Source organism: Mobula hypostoma, chromosome 10 (assembly GCF_963921235.1).
Source record: "Mobula hypostoma chromosome 10, sMobHyp1.1, whole genome shotgun sequence".
NCBI classification, from domain to species: domain Eukaryota; kingdom Metazoa; phylum Chordata; class Chondrichthyes; order Myliobatiformes; family Myliobatidae; genus Mobula; species Mobula hypostoma.
The window spans coordinates 37,426,263-37,443,580 of record NC_086106.1 but is presented as its reverse complement, the minus strand read 5'-3'; the positions used below and the strand labels follow the sequence as shown (position 1 = coordinate 37,443,580).

The 17,318-nt window shown below is 45.7% G+C and overlaps 1 protein-coding gene across 1 annotated transcript in view; it reads left to right on the top strand.

Annotated features, from left to right (window-relative positions):
• kcnk6 (potassium channel, subfamily K, member 6) overlaps nucleotides 1–8,322 on the top strand; it is a 31,294-nt gene extending 22,972 nt beyond the window's left edge. The window contains exon 3 of the mRNA XM_063060345.1: nucleotides 1,833–8,322. Within this exon, the coding sequence (XP_062916415.1) occupies nucleotides 1,833–2,080 (248 nt within the window). The 3' untranslated portion in view covers nucleotides 2,081–8,322. The remainder of the gene's footprint in view (nucleotides 1–1,832) is intronic.
• Nucleotides 8,323–17,318: the final 8,996 nt, after the last annotated feature.

Here is a 17,318-nt window from a genome sequence, read left to right as displayed (position 1 = left end):
CTTCTCTCAGAGACATGAGAGATGTTGCAGGTGCTGGAATCCAGAGCAACACACAAAAAGCTAGAGGAACTGAGCAGGTCAGGTGATATCTGTGGTGGGAAATGGACAGTCAATGCTTCAGGTCAAGACCCTTCATCTGGACTGGAAAGGAAGAGGGGCAATAAAGAGGTGGAGGGAAGGGATGGAGCAAGAGCTGGATCTAGTTGAGGATGGGGCTGGTAGGTAGATGGAGGAAAGGGGAGTGGGAATAGCGACAGAGGGTGGAGGTGATACACCTAAGAGATTCTGCGGAAATCCAGAGCAACGTTCAGGCTCTGAAGCTGATGTGAGAACATCCTTCAGGAGGGTGTACCCGTGGAGAGCATCCGGCCCAGATGGGATACCTGGCCACACACTGAAGACCTGGGGTGATCAACATGCTAGAGTGTTCACCGACATCTTTAAATTTCGCTTTAGCAGTCAGAGGTACCCACCTACTTAAAGCAGGCTTCAATTATACAGATGCCCAGGAATAAGGTGGTAACCTGCCTCCGTGACTATCATCAGGTAGAATTTACATCCCTGAAGTGTTTTGTGAGGTTGGTAATGAAACACATTAACCCTGCCCGAGAAGTGACTTCAGTCCACTCCATTCTGCCTACTGGCACAACAGATCAACAACAATGCTCTGTCATTGGCTCTTCACTCAACCCTGGAACATCCAGACAGCAAAGATTATTGACTTCAGGAGAAGGAAACTGCCCTCACTGGGAGATCAGAGGTGGAGAGGGCCAGCAACTTTAAATTCCTCAGTGTTATCGTTTCAGAGGATCTGTCCTGGGACCAGCAGGTAAGTGCAATTATGAAGAAAGCAAGGCAGCACCTCTGCTTCCTTCAAAGTTTGTGGTGATTCGGCATGGCTTCTAAAACTTTGACAAACTTCTATAAGGTGTGTGGTTGAGAGTATATTGACTGGTTGCATCATGGCCTGATATGGAAACACCAACGTCCTTGAATGGAAAATACTAAAAAAGGTAGTGAATACAACTCGTGTAAAGTGCTCCCCACCACTGAGCACATCTACATGGAGTGTTGTCCTAGGAAAGCAGCGTCCATCATCAGGGACCCCAATCCGCAGGTCACGCTCTCTTGCTGCTGCCATCAGGAAGGAGGTACAGGAGCCTCAGGACTCACACCGCCAAGTTCAGGAAAAGTTATAACCCCTCAACCATCAGGCTCTTGAACCAAAGAGGACCGAAGAACTTCATTCAACTTCAATCACCCCATCTTTGAACTGTTCCCACAACCTATGGACTCACTTTCAAGGATTCTTCATGTCATATTTTTGATATTTATTGTTTATTTATTTATTTGTATTTACCCAGTTTGTTATCTTTTGCTCATTAGTTGTTTGTCCGTCCTGTTGGGTGCAGTCGTACATCGAATCTGTTGTGTTTCTGGGATTTATTGAGTATGCCTACAATAAAACGAATCTCAAGGTTGTATATGATGATATATATGTACTTTGATAATAAGTTTACTTTGAACTTTGAAAATGCTGGAGGAACTCAGCCGGACAGGCAGCATCTATGGAGGGAATAATGAGTCCTGATGAAGGTTCTCGGTTCAAAATGTCGACTGTTTATTCATTTCCATTGATGCTGCCTGACCTGCTGAGTTTCTCCAAAGCAACACACATAAAATGCTGGATTTTCAAAATCTACCGAATCTCTTGTGCTGGAGGATTGTGTGCTTCAGTAAGATCACCTCTCCTTGAACTCTAGAACTCAGGAAACCACACATCTGGTGTATTTAACCTGTCCTGTATGTTTTTTCCTCTCTCTCCCCTGCAGTCTTCCTCCTGTGTGGTCTGGCCATGATGCTGCTCGTCCTGCACACTGTCCACGCCGCAGCAGGCCTCCACGGCTTGACCCAGATTTTCGACCTGCCTCCAGCCGAAGACAAGGAGGACGAGTGCGAAGGGACCGCCCTGCAGCCACAGCATCCCTTGCCCTCCTCCCTGCCCTGCGAGACCCCCAAGTCACAGAGCCAGGCCGAGCATCCTTCCTACAAGTCCATTTTACCCTCTGAGAACCGGTGATAGTGGGAGAGGCAGGTGGGCAGTGCGAGGAGGGAGGGAGAGCTGGCCGGGGCTGGGGGTGGATGTACATGTCCCAGACTCTGTGTAGAGTACAAGCCCTTCACCCCACAGTGTTGTGCCAACCTGTTAACCTACTTAACACTTCCGTCCCATATAACCCTTCATTTTTCTGTCATCCGTGTGTCTATCTAAGCTCCCTGTTGTATTGGTCTCTGCCACCACCCCCAGTGCACTCCATGTACTTGCTACTCTTTGAAAACACCTCTGACAATCCCTCTGCATACTTTGCTCCAATCACTTTAAAATTATGCCCTCTCGTATTCGCCTTTTCCACCCTTGAAAAAAGTTCCATGTTATCCACTCTACCTATGCCTCTTATCATCTTATACACCTCTACAAGTTATCTCTCATCCTCCTGTGCTCCAAAGAGGGAAAAAAAAAGCCCCAGCTTACTCACGCTCTCTGATCCAGGTAGAGTCCTGGTAAATCTCCTCTGCACCTTCTCTAAAGTTTCCACATCCTTTCTGTAAATAAGGTGACTAGAATGAAGCACAAGTGTGGTCTATCCAGAGTTTGATAGAGCTGCAATATTACTTTGTGGCTCCTGAACTCAATCTCCTGACTAATGAAGGCTAACACACCATACACCTTCTTGACCACTCAATCAACTTGTGCGGGATCTGTGAACAAGGACCCTAAGATCTCTCTATTCCTCCACACAACTGAGAATCCTACCCATTAACCTGTACTCTACCTTCAAGTTTGAACTTCTAAAGTGTATCACCACACTTTTCCAGATTGAAATGCATCTGTCACTTCTCAGCCCAGCTCTGCATCCTGTTGTAGACAATGTCAACCTTTGACACTATCCACTAGTCCACCAACATAGCGTGGGCCTAATCAACTGCAACAAATGGAGGAGGGAGAGGACTGGGCCACTCGGCCCATTGAATGCTACACAATTCAGTAACATTGTAGTTGATCCCATCTCATCTTCAACACCACTGTCTCTCCACCCACTGCAGTTTAAATACTACTTTGATTCTGACTTCAATATATCTCATGATCTCTTCAGCTCCAAGGACTCATGATCCTCGGGGAGCTGAAATTCTCCCTCGTCCCTATCTCAAATGAGAGCCCTGTTACTCTGAATTCATCTCCAGTTATCCACTCTGAAGGGGAAACCATCTTCTCAGTATGCTCTTCTATAGAATCTCGTACGTGTTGTAAAGACCAGCTCTCATTCTTCTAAGCTCCATTCAGTGGGCTGATATTTCTGGGGTTGGGAGGGGAGGGATTGACTTGTTCCTCCATCTTGCTGCCAGCATCTTCTACTTTGCCCACTTTTGACCTCTACTGTTTTCCCTGGTGACCTTGAATTGATAGCCCTAGGATTTTTGGACTCTCTCCCCCTCCTTCAGGCTCCCACCATGACGGCTTCCACTGCCTTGAAGCCCTGTGGATGGCCGGAATGCCAACGTTCCAGAACCTAGGCTTGTTCATGGACCCGTTGGACCGAAGGGCCTGTTTTCGAGCCGTAAAGGCTGCCTCCACTTAAATCAATGTCCGTGTTTGCCTGTAAAAGGCTGTCTCTCATCCCACCTGCACTCGGGGTAATTGAGGATTATTAGCGATGTCTCCAAAATACCAGAGGATAGGTGGGGAATCAGAGGGGAGGTCAATGAGAGAAGAGGTTACAGCAAGAGTCTCAGTCGGCTGAATGGCCTGCTAATTAAGATGCCAAGCGGTGACCTCAGGTGTGTTGGTTGCTAGTGCTAATGACGCATTTCACTGTATGTTTCGATTTACATGTGATAAGTTAATCTTGAATCTTGTGTCATGAGGAACTAGACTTGTTTAAAGTCAGGATTAGCATCAAGAAGACATAAAGCAACATGCTTAAATACTGCTGCAATTGCTGTTCCCTGCTCGGTTTTCCACAATCCTTGATTGCCTTGAGGAATTCAGGAATTAATGTCTGAGTTGTTAGTCATGCACTACGGCAATTGATCCTTTGGCCCACCAAGTCTGTGCTGATCATCAATCAGTCAGGTTATTATCTCTGACAAATGCTGTGAAACTTGTTGATTTGGGGCAGCGTACTACGCGATACATAGAATATACTATAAATTACAATAAGAAATATAGAAAAAATTCAATAATTAGTGCAAAAAGAGAGCAAATTAGTGAGGTAGTGTTTGTGGATTCCTGGACCGTTCACGAATATGATGGCAGAAGGGAAGAAGCTGTTCATAAAATGTCTGTTTACACTAATCCGATATTATTCCAATCAGCTGCTCAGAGATTCTACCACTCACCCATGTACTGGGGCATCTTCTACCACTCACTCACATATCAGGGGCAATTCTACCACTCACCCACATACCGGGGGCAATTCTATCACTCGCCCACATATCAGGGGCAATTCTACCACTCACCCACATACCGGGGGCAATTCTATCACTCGCCCACATATCAGGGGCAATTCTACCACTTGCCCACATATCGGGACAATTTTACCGCTTGCCCACGTACCAGAGGCAATTCTACCACTCACCCACATATCAGGGGCAATTCTACCACTCACCCACATATCAGGGGCAATTCTACCACTCACCCACATATCAGGGGCAATTCTACCACTCGCCCACATACCAGGGCAATTCTACCACTCGCCCACATACCAGGGGCAATTCTACCACTCGCCCACATATCAGGGGCAATTCTACCACTCACCCACATACCAGGGCAATTCTACCACTCGCCCACATACCAGGGGCAATTCTACCACTCACCCACATACCAGGGGCAATTCTACCACTCGCCCACATACCAGGGGCAATTCTACCACTTGCCCACATATCGGGACAATTTTACCGCTTGCCCACGTACCAGAGGCAATTCTACCACTCACCCACATATCGGGGGCAATTCTACCACTCACCCACATATCAGGGGCAATTCTACCACTCACCCACATATCGGGGCAATTCTACCACTCGCCCACATACCATGGGCAATTCTACCACTCGCCCACATATCAGGGGCAATTCTACCACTCGCCCACATACCAGGGCAATTCTACCACTCGCCCACATACCAGCCTATGATTTACAGCAGCTGATTAACCCACAAACACATGTGCCTCCAATGTAACTGGAACACCTTGTTTAAGGATGGTGTCGCAACTCATGTATTGCTATTTGAGTACCAGCTGTTAGTATCGGGGATCAATTCCTGCTGCTTCTGTGAGGAGCTGTTGTGTTCTTTCTGTGAACACATGGGTGCTCAGGTTTCCTCCCATATGCCTGAGATGTATGGGTTTACGGTTGGTAAATGGTGGGAATGCTACCGAAAGTGTGGCAATATGTCATTGGACTCTGTTGTCTGATGACACGGGCAGCACATTTCACACTATATTTTGCTGTACGTTTGACAAGTAAAGCTAATCTTTATCTTTAACCCACACGGTCACAGAGAGAATGTGAACACTCCACACAGGCAGCACTGGAGTGGGTATCAAACCTGGGTCATTGTGAGGCAGAGGCTCTACAAGCCGCAGCCCATCCTCAGGAGGGAGATCCAGAGGGGAGGAATATCATTCAAGCTTTTGGTGTCTTATCCACATTGAAAGAATCAGTAACTGCTGGTCAATGGGATCTGCTGGGAGGCAGCAGGAGGGAAATCCAGAGGGGAAGACAATCACTGGAGCTTTTGGAGAGTCAGTAACTGCTGGTCAATGGGATCTGGTGGGAGACAGCAGGTCAGGCTTATTTGTTTAACCATAGCTGGCAATCTTGCCTCATCAGGGAAGGCATCACCAGGGAGATGTCTGTCTTTGATGAAGGCACCTTCATTAATACCAACCCTTTACTTTGTTTCACTCTCTTCCCTTCAGAGATTCCAGGGCATCCTCTGGAACATCTACCTTAGCTGTGACTTGTGAATCAGGAGGTCCCACACTAACTGCAGGCTGCCCAGCACTATAAAATTGGAACAGTACAGACAAACTTGACAAGGTTGTTGCTGAGACTTGAGGCCCTGGATCACAGGGAAAGGTTGATTAGTTTTTAGGACTTTATTCCCTGGAGTGTCAGATGATGAAGAGAGATTTCAAAATGGGAATCAGGCTTCTTAACACTGACACACGCTGTGTGAAATTTGCTTTACGGCAGTGGTACAGTGCAATAAATAACACACTGTAAATTATAATAAATATCAATAAAAATACATAAGTAGTGCAAATAGAGTGCAAAAAGTAGTGAGGTTCATTGTGCATTCAGAAATCTGATGGCAGAGGGTAAGAAGCTGTTCTAAAACATTGTGTGTTCCTGCCCTCTGATGGTAGCAATGAGAAGAGGGCACGTCCTGGATGCTGGGGGCCCTCCATGATATATGCTGCCATCTTGAGGCACTGCCTTTTGAAGACGTCCTCAATGGTGGGGAAATTTGATAGAGGTATATAAAATTATGTGAGGCATGTTGTAGACAGGCTAAAAGTAAGTAGGCTTTTCCACTGAGGTTGAGTAAGACCAGAACTAGAGGTCATGGGTTAAGGGTTAAAAGTGAAATGTTTAAAGGGACCCTGAGGGCGAGAAACTTCTGAAAGTATGGAATAAGTTGTTAGCAGAAGTGGTGGATGCGGGTTCGATTGCAATGTTTAAGAGGAGTTTGGATAAGTACATGGTTGAGAGGGGTGTGGAAGGCTATGGTCTGGTTTGAGGTCAATGGGACTAGGCAGAATAATAGTTTGGCATACACTGAGTGGGCCGGAGTGCCTGTTTTTGTGTAGTAGTACTCTATAAACAGGGACATAAGCCCAAAAATCCTGACTCATGCTCCCAGTGCAGAACTGAGAGAGCATGTCATGCCCTGGTGAATGTTTATCCTCGATCAACGTACCTTTAAGAGAATCACAAACAAGAGGAAAACTGCAGATGCTGGAAGTCCAAGTAATATGCACAAAATGCTGGAAGAACTCAGCAGGCCAGGCAGCATCTATGGAAAAGAATAAGAGATGAGAAGTCTTTTTTCCTGTCCTGATGAAGGGTCTTGGCTTGAAATGTCGACTGTTAACTCTTCTCCAAAGGTGCTGCCTTGCCTGCTGAGTTCCTTTAAGAGAAGGTCACTTAATAACTTCTATTGTATTGAAGGGGATGTTGCTCTGCACAGATCAGGTGCCTTATGTCCTGTTTCAACAGTGATCGCTTCAAAACACATTTTATTGGTTGTAAAAAAAATAAATAAAACAATTTTTGTATCCTGAAAGGTAATGTTGAGATGGCACAGTAGCATAGCAGTTAGTGCAATCACTTGACAACACTAGAGATCACTGATTGTGATTGAATTCCCGTCACCATCTGTATGATTTCCCCATGGCTGCCTGGGTGCTGCAGTCCGAAGATGCTTGGGTTAGGGTTGGTGAGTTGTGGGTGTGCTATGTTCCCGGCTGAAGCGTGGTGACACTTGTGGGACTCCCCCAGCACAATCCTCAGACAACGCATTTCACTGTCTGTTTTGACATAGTGCGGTCACTCGACTCATGTCCGATGTTCTCCTAAGGTGTTGAGTGAACTCTGTTAATGGAGGAGGTCTGATACGAGGGCAGCCACCGCACAGTCTTTGACAGATCGGGGTCGGGGTCCAGTAACATGGAATACAAGATGATTTCACTGCTGTAGACTTCCTCCACTTTCACTGCCGTCGTGATATGTCATCATCTTCGGCCAGCTCCACCATTGAGATTTTGCTTGGATTGTTCTTCATCCGGATCCTCCTCCTCGACCTTACTGCCATGGGTGACTCTACCAGCAGCGAAGTGCCAGGTGACTAAACTCCAGACGGCATCAGGAACTCACAGCCTCATCATGACCTTGAAGAATGTTTTGATGGAGATGTGACAAATGGGGGAGAAAAGAGCTAATTTTGGGGGAATCAGAAGGACTGTTGCACTGAAGGAGCCCAGATGCTGTTTTGTTTAAAATGTATCTTCCCAGTGCCGGAGTAACCTCACGCTGTGAGTAACAAGTTATTTTCGGCAGCTGACTCTACCAACTGATGTCATCTGCACCTCTCCAGTGGCTTGGAGTCAAGTATTGTTAAACAAGGTTGCTCTGCATTACTTTTACAGTACTACCAAGTCGAAACTTCACAGAGGAAGGTTCCGAGCTGGCCTCTCTTGGAGTTAGAGGCCTGTCTGTCTGTGTAATTGGGGGGAATCAGAGGCCTGTCTGTCTGTGTAATTGGGGGGAATCAGAGGCCTGTCTGTCTGTGTAATTGGGAGGAATCAGAGGCCTGTCTGTGTGTGTAATTGGGGGGAATCAGAGGCCTGTCTGTGTGTGTAATTGGGGGGAATGAGAGGCCTGTCTGTCTGTGTAATTGGGGGGAATCAGAGGCCTGTCTGTGTGTGTAATTGGGGGGGAATCAGAGGCCTGTCTGTCTGTGTAATTGGGGGGAATCAGAGGCCTGTCTGTCTGTGTAATTGGGGGGAATCAGAGGCCTGTCTGTCTGTGTAATTGGGGGGAATCAGAGGCCTGTCTGTGTGTGTAATTGGGGGGAATCAGAGGCCTGTCTGTGTGTGTAATTGGGGGGAAATCAGAGGCCTGTCTGTGTGTGTAATTGGGGGGAATCAGAGGCCTGTCTGTCTGTGTAATTGGGGGGAATCAGAGACCTGTCTGTGTAATTGGGGGGAATCAGAGGCCTGTCTGTGTGTGTAATTGGGGGGAATCAGAGGCCTGTCTGTCTGTGTAATTGGGGGGAATCAGAGGCCTGTCTGTCTGTGTAATTGGGGGGAATCAGAGGCCTGTCTGTGTGTGTAATTGGGGGGAATCAGAGGCCTGTCTGTCTGTGTAACTGGGGGGAGTTAGAGGCCTGTCTGTGTGTGTAATTGGGGGGAATCAGAGGCCTGTCTGTCTGTATAATTGGGGGGAATCAGAGGCCTGTCTGTCTGTGTAATTGGGGGGAATCAGAGACCTGTCTGTGTAATTGGGGGGAATCAGAGGCCTGTCTGTGTGTGTAATTGGGGGGAATCAGAGGCCTGTCTGTCTGTGTAATTGGGGGGAATCAGAGGCCTGTCTGTCTGTGTAATTGGGGGGAATCAGAGGCCTGTCTGTCTGTGTAATTGGGGGGAATCAGAGGCCTGTCTGTGTGTGTAATTGGGGGGAATCAGAGGCCTGTCTGTCTGTGTAACTGGGGGGAGTTAGAGGCCTGTCTGTGTGTGTAATTGGGGGGAATCAGAGGCCTGTCTGTCTGTGTAATTGGGGGGAATCAGAGGCCTGTCTGTGTGTGTAATTGGGGGGAATCAGAGGCCTGTCTGTCTGTGTAATTGGGGGGAATCAGAGGCCTGTCTGTCTGTGTAATTGGGGGGAATCAGAGGCCTGTCTGTGTGTGTAATTGGGGGGAATCAGAGGCCTGTCTGTCTGTATAATTGGGGGGAATCAGAGGCCTGTCTGTGTGTGTAATTGGGGGGAATCAGAGGCCTGTCTGTCTGTGTAATTGGGGGGAATCAGAGGCCTGTCTGTCTGTGTAATTGGGGGGAATCAGAGGCCTGTCTGTGTGTGTAATTGGGGGGAAACAGAGGCCTGTCTGTGTCTGTGTGTGTGTGTGTGTTTGTGTGTGAGAGAGAGAGATTGGTTGGGTGATGGGAGGGAGTAAAGGTTGTTGTTTTGTTGTTATTGCTGTGTTGTTCTGTTGCACACGGTGCCGTAGGCTGCCAGATAGTGTAGCGATAGTACAGCCCTATTACAACTTGGGACGTTTCGGAAATTGTCACCGTTCTGTAAGGAGCTTCTGTGCATCCTTCCCACGGAAGGTGTGGGTTTTCCCCAGGCACCCTGGTTTCCTCCCACAAACCAAAGACATACCAGGCAGGCGAATTGGATTGTAAATTGTTCTGTGATTAGGTCAGGGCTAATTGGGTTGGTGGGTTTGTTGGGGCAGTGTGACTCGAAGGGGGCAACTCCACTAAGTAAGTTAATAAAAGTAAAGATGGTGAGTATGCTATGTTTGCGCCAGGTATGTGGTGACACTTGCGGGCTGACGCAGCACATCCTTGCATTGTGTTGGTTGTTAATGCAAACATTACATTTTACTGTGTGTTTCAATGTATGTGTGATGAATAACAATCAGAATCTGTTTCTGTGCTGTGATTCTGTATGAGGCCCGGTGTTCCCTGTTGCAGCCTCTGGGTGTTCCAGAGCTCTCTGCAGTCAATATTGTCCTCCTACAATGCTGGTGATTTGCACAGCAAGCTCTCACAAACAGAAATGTAGTACTAGCTGTGTTCAAGTTTAATTGTCATTCAACCAGGCATGAATAGCCATGAATACAGCCAAACGAAACAGGGTTATTCCAGGGCCAGAGTGTACCAACAGTCATACATAGTACCAGACACACATGGCGCATATACTATAAGACAGCAGTAAAATACAGTCACAAAAATATAGTCCAAATCCCCGGGTTCATGAATGCTGCAGCAGTCTGCTGTCAAACACTGCTGCTGGAGCACCGGAGAGCAGCACTGACTCCAGCACACTGGCACCAATGGAGCACACCAACTGTAACACCTCTCTGGTAGGCAACTGCAAAGAGCTGACGCCATGCTCTTCACTACGGCTGAGGCTCCCATGCCGTCTGCCTGTGAATTAGACTTGCAGTATTCCACATTACCAATAACAAACAGGGTCTTGCAATCACAAGAAAAGCCACTCGCTGTTAGACTGCACACACCGATGCCTCTCTGATGCAGGCGGCAGAACCACCCCCATCCAGTTCACCTCCTTCACTTTCTCTGCCAACAAGCTGATGTGGTTGCTGATTGATCTGCTGACTAAGAGGTAATCAATGACCTGAGACAACCGATCTGCTCATCACTGGGGCAAAGGTAGTACCTTGGAGTATCTTCTAAAGCAGAGAAATGTGGGTCTCAGGGTTTCTGAGAAGGGAAAGCTCTGCCTGGGACTCCCTTCTCCATTCGTCCCTTTGTGATTCAATCCTGAATAGATTCTGCAGATGCTGCAAATCCAGAACAATACACACAAATTGTGGAGGAACTCATCAGATCAGGCAGCATCAGTGGAGAGGGCTAAACAGTTGACCTTTTGGGCTGAGACCCTTCATCATGACTGGAAAGGGGGGAAGGGAAGGTGTTCCAGCCGGCAGGCGATAGGTGAGGACGGAAGATGGGTGGATGTGGTTGGGGTGTTGAAGTAACAAGCTGGGAGGGTATAGGTAGAAGAGGGAAAGGGCTGAAGAAGGAAATATCCAATAGGAGAAGATAGAGGGCCATGGAAGAAAGGAAATGAGGAGGCAACAAAAGAGAAGTGCTGGGCAGGTGAGGGGAAGAGAAGAGAATGGGGAATGGAAAAAGAGAGACAGTGTAATTGGTTAATTATTGTCATATATATTTAGATAGAAAATATCTAGTTTGCCTGCTATCCAGGAAGATAATTTCAGACTTTTGTACATCAAGAGAAAAAAAAAAGAAAAATACCTAGAGTCTACAGAATATAGTGATTCAGAGAAAATACAGTGCAGAGAACAAAGCACAGGAGAGCACGTCCTTGAACTGTGTTGGTCGTTGACACAAATGGCATTCCACTGTATGTTCAGATGTACTGTACGATTGCCAAATGAAGCTAATCTCTACTTCTTAATGTGTGGTGTAGTGAGCTTGTCTCCTCAGGCCTCGTACCACCGTGCCCCTGTGCTAGTGAGGGGGAACTGGTGATAAGCGATGTCCACCGGATGTGCTCTCTTGATGCCAAGTCATTGTCTGATGAGATAGTGGCTGTTCCCGGACTTGGTGTGAGTCCAAAGTAAATGTAATATCAAAGTACATAAACAATGCACACAAAATCTTGGAGGAACTCAGCAGGCCAGGCAGCATCTATGGAAAAGAGTAAAGTCGATGTCTCAGCCCAAGACGTTGATTGTTTACTCTTTTCCATAGATGCTGCCTGGCCTGCTGAGTTCCTCCAACACTTTTAGGTGATGGGTGAAACTGGGAGAGGGGGAGGAGTGAAGTAAATGGCTGGGAAGTGGATTGGTGAAAGAGATAACGGGCTGGAGAAGGAAGAATCTGATAGGAGAGGACAGAAGATCATGGCAGAAAGGGAAGGGGGAGCAGCACCAGAGTTACGTCAAAGTGCATACAGAATATGTCACCGAAAGCTACCTTGAGAGTCATCTTTTGCGGGCATTTACAGGACAATAAAGACCCAAACAACCAATGTGCAAATGAAGACAAATAGTGCAAATAGTTAAAAAAGTAAATAAAAAATACTGAGAACATGATTTGTGGAATCCTTAAAAGTGGGTCCATAGGTTGTGGAATCAATTAAGTATTGTGGTGAGTGAAGTTATCTGTGCTGGTTCAGAAGCTTGATAGTTGAAGTTTAATAACTGTTCCTGAACCTGTTGGTGGGCTCCTAAGGTTTCTGTACCTTCTGCCTGATGGAATGTTATTGTTGTGGTCAGCCACTCCTGCAACCTGTTCCAGAGCAACACCCGCAGCCTACAAAACATCCTTCGTGTGTCAGACCTGCTGTTCTTTCAGGCCCTTTACAGCAGGTTTTACCTTTCTTTAGGTTAGGAGGTCAAACTTGTAGTCAAGGATTAACTTTATTCACCATAAACATTTACAAGTATTAAGAATTTGTCTTGGTGTGTTAACCATAGAACCATAGAAACTACAGCACAGAAACAGGCCCTTTGGCCCTTCTTGACTGTGCCGAACCATTTTCTGCCTAGTCCCACTGACCTGCACATGGACCATATCCCTCCATTCACCTCCCATCCATGTATCTGTCCAATTTATTCTTAAATGTTAAAAAAGAACCCGCATTTACCACCTCGTCTGACAGGTCATTCCATACTCCCACCACTCTCTGTGTGAAGAAGCCCCCCACTAATGTTCCCTTTAAACTTTTCCCCCCTCACCCTTAACCCATGTCCTCTGGTTTTTTTCTCCCCTTGCCTCAGTGGAAAAAGCCTGCTTGCATTCACTCTATCTATACCCATCATAATTTTATATACCTCTATCAAATCTCCCGTCATTCTTCTACGCTCCAAGGAATAAATTCCTAACCTATTCAACCTTTCTCTGTAACTGAGTTTCTCAAGTCCCGGCAACATCCTTGTAAACCTTCTCTGCACTCTTTCAACCTTATTTATATCCTTCCTGTAATTTGGTGACCAAAACTGAACACAATACTCCAGATTCGGCCTCACCAATGCCTTATACAATCTCATCATAACATTCCAGCTCTTATACTCAATACTTAGATTAATAAAGGCCAATGTACCAAAAGCTCTCTTTACGACCCTATCTACCTGCGACGACACTTTTAGGGAATTTTGTATCTGTATTCCCAGATCCCTCTGTTCCACTGCACTCCTCAGTGCCTTACCATTAACCCTGTATGTTCTACGTTGGTTTGTCCTTCCAACGTGCAATACCTCACACTTGTCAGTATTAAACTCCATCTGCCATTTTTCAGCCCATTTTTCCAGCTGGTCCAAGTCCCTCTGCAGGTTCTGAAAACCTTCCTCACTGTCTACTACACCTCCAATCTTTGTATCATCAGCAAACTTGCTGATCCAATTTACCACATTATCATCCAGATCATTGATATAGGTGACAAATAACAATGGACCCAGCACTGATCCCTGTGGCACACCACTAGTCACAGGCCTCCACTCAGAGAAGCAATTCTCTACCACCACTTTCTGGCTTCTTCCATCGAGCCAATGTCTAATCCAATTTACCACCTCTCCATGTATACCTAGCGACTGAATTTTCCTAACTAACCTCCCATGCGGGACCTTGTCAAAGGCCTTACTGAAGTCCATGTAGACAATATCCACTGCCTTCCCTTCATCCACTTTCCTGGTAACCTCCTCGAAAAACTCCAACAGATTGGTCAAACATGACCTACCACGCACAAAGCCATGTTGACTCTCCCTAATAAGCCCCTGTCTATCCAAATGCTTGTAGATTCTGTCTCTTAGTACTCCCTCCAATAATTTACCTACTACTGACGTTAAACTCACCGGACTATAATTTCCCGGATTACTTTCCGATCCTTTTTTAAACAACGGAACAACATGAGCCACTCTACAATCCTCCGGCACTTCACCCGTAGACAGCGACATTTTAAATATTTTTGCCAGGGCCCCCGCAATTTCAACGCTAGTCTCCTTCAAGGTCCGAGGGAACACTCTGTCAGGTCCTGGGGATTTATCCACTTTAATTTTCCTCAAGACAGCAAGCACCTCCTCCTTTTCAATCTGTACAGTTTCCATGGTCTCACTACTTGATTCCCTCAATTCCATAGATTTCATGCCAGCTTCCTTAGTAAATACAGACGCAAAAAACCTATTTAAGATCTCCCCTATTTCCTTTCGTACCGCACAAAGCCGACCACTCTGATCTTCAAGAGGACCAATTTTATCCCTTACAATCCTTTTGCTCTTAATATACTTGTAAAAGCTCTTAGGATTATCCTTCACTTTGACTGCCAAGGCAACCTCATGACTTCTTTTCACCCTCCTGATTTCTTTCTTAAGTATTTTCTTGCACTTCTTATACTCCTCAAGCACCTGATTTACCCCCGTTTCCTATACATTTCATACAACTCCCTCTTCTTCTTTATCAGTGTTGCAATATCCCTTGAGAACCAAGGTTCCTTATTCCTATTCAATTTGCCTTTAATCCTGACAGGAACATACAAACTCTGCACTCTCAAAATTTCCCCTTTGAAGGCTTCCCACCTACCAATCACATCTTTGTCAGAGAACAACCCGTCCCAATCTACGCTTTTTAGATCCTTTCTCATTTCTTCAAATTTGGCCTTCTTCCAGTTCAGAACCTCAACCCTAGGTCCAGATCTATCCTTGTCCATGATCAAATTGAAACTAATGGTGTTATGATCACTGGAACCAAAGTGCTCCCCTACACAGACTTCTGTCACTTGTCGTAATTCGCTTCCTAACAGGAGAGCCAATATTGCATCCCCTCTAGTTGGTCCCTCTATATACTGATTTAGAAAACTTCCCTGAACACATTTTACAAACTCTAAACCATCTAGACCCCTAACAGTATGGGAGTCCCAATCAATGTATGGAAAATTAAAATCCCCTACCACCACAACTTTATTTTTCCTGCAGTTGCCTGCAAGTTTCCTGTGTTGGCGCAACATGCAACATTAACAACATTCCACAATTATAAGATGTAAAATTAGATGTTACAGTGTGGAAATAGAATAAAATGTATGTTTTTACAATGTAAACTGCATTGTAAATGTGGTTTTAAGTGTTTGCAGTGCAGTGACTGGGGTAATAGATAGAGAGGGTGGCTAACTAGAATGTTTGATCACATTATCTGCCTGGGGGAAGGAACTTTTAAGATGGCATGAAGTTTTATTTTAATAGACCTACAGCGCTTTTCAAAAGGGAGCTCTTTGGAAAGACAGTTTGCAGGGTGGGTGGTGTCAGCAGTGATACTCAATAGTCCAGGTGTGATTTAACCAAGGCATTATGTAATTATGATAATATGGTGTTACCGTTTTATATAAAGCCTCCTGGAATAAATACGAACCTTATCCTTTTACATCTGTTTGTTAGCCTTGAATGACAAATGTGTCCACACACCTATAAGCAACAACATTTCCCAAACTTACACATTATTCAACATTTCTATTCTGTTTCTGCAAAATGTTAAACCACATTCTCTTTTGTGTGCAATGCTTCATGCACACTCTCTCAGCTACTTTTTATCCTCTCAAAGCCTCTTAGGATTTCTTCATGATTCACATACCGCTTAGTTTCATGACATCAGCGAATTTTAGAATATTGTTTCTGTTATTCCTGGTCAAATCATTGATTTGAATGGATGGGACTAGTAGGGAAGAGTCTGGAGTTATGGTATTGATTGTGTTTGGATTCAACTGTTAGGGATGATTCTGGAGTTGTGACATTATGGATAGCAGAGTTATGAATGGACTAAAATGAGAATCAGCCTTTAGAAAATAGGACTTGTACAATTTAACTTCCAACTATGACTAACGAAATTGGGTGTGAGGCATTCTGATTCTGTCCCAATCAAAATTACACAGGGGAAGACATTGATGAATGTTCCTGCTATTCGCACATTGTTAAAGATAAAAGATCTCTACAGATGCTGGAAAGTAGTAACACACACAAAAAGGTGGAGGGATTCAGCAGAGCCGGCAGCATCAACAGAGAGGAATCAAGGGCCAGTGTTTCAGGCTGAGACCCTTTATCATGACCCCATTTTCACCTGTACATCCAAACATCGAAACATACAGTGAAACGTGTCATTTGCATCGAATCAGTGAGGATTGTGCTGGTGGCAGTCTGTAAGTGTCACCGTGTTTCAGCATAGCATCTCCACCATCCACTGACCCTGTAAGTGTCACCGTGTTTCACGTCACCGTGTTTCAGCATAGCATCTCCACCATCCACTGACCCTCACTCTATGTCTTTGGAATGTGTGAGGAAGACATGCAGTCATGGGGACAATGTTGTTGTGTATTTCATATTTCAGTAATATTTGAGTAACATTGTAAATCTATTATTTGATTAAGCATTCTTTGTTTAAATAGTTCGTTATGGTTATATGTATGAAGTACATCAATGGCATATGTCATCACACCACCATATCATACGTACACATCTTGTTTAAAGTGAAAAATAATGAAGTACATATATTTATCGCCTGGCTCCCTAACTTTCCTTTCAGATCACTTTTATGTTTTGGAGTTACAAAGCTACAAAGGTGATAGGAATGAGTTGCAGCCACAGGCGCAGCAGTGGCAGTGGTGATCACTGGTGTATCCCTGACACTACAGCCACAGTTCAGTGGTGATCACTGGTGTATCCCTGACACTACAGCCACAGTTCAGTGGTGATCACTGGTGTATCCCTGACACTACAGCCACAGTTCAGTGGTGGTCACTGGTGTATCCCTGACACTACAGCCACAGTTCAGTGGTGGTCACTGGTGTATCCCTGACACTACAGCCAAAGTTCAGTAGTGATCACTGGTGTATCCCTGACACTACAGCCACAGTTCAGTGGTGGTCACTGGTGTATCCCTGACACTACAGCCACAGTTCAGTGGTGATCACTGGTGTATCCCTGACACTACAGCCACAGTTCAGTGGTGATCACTGGTGTATCCCCGACACTACAGCCACAGTTCAGTGGTGATCACTGG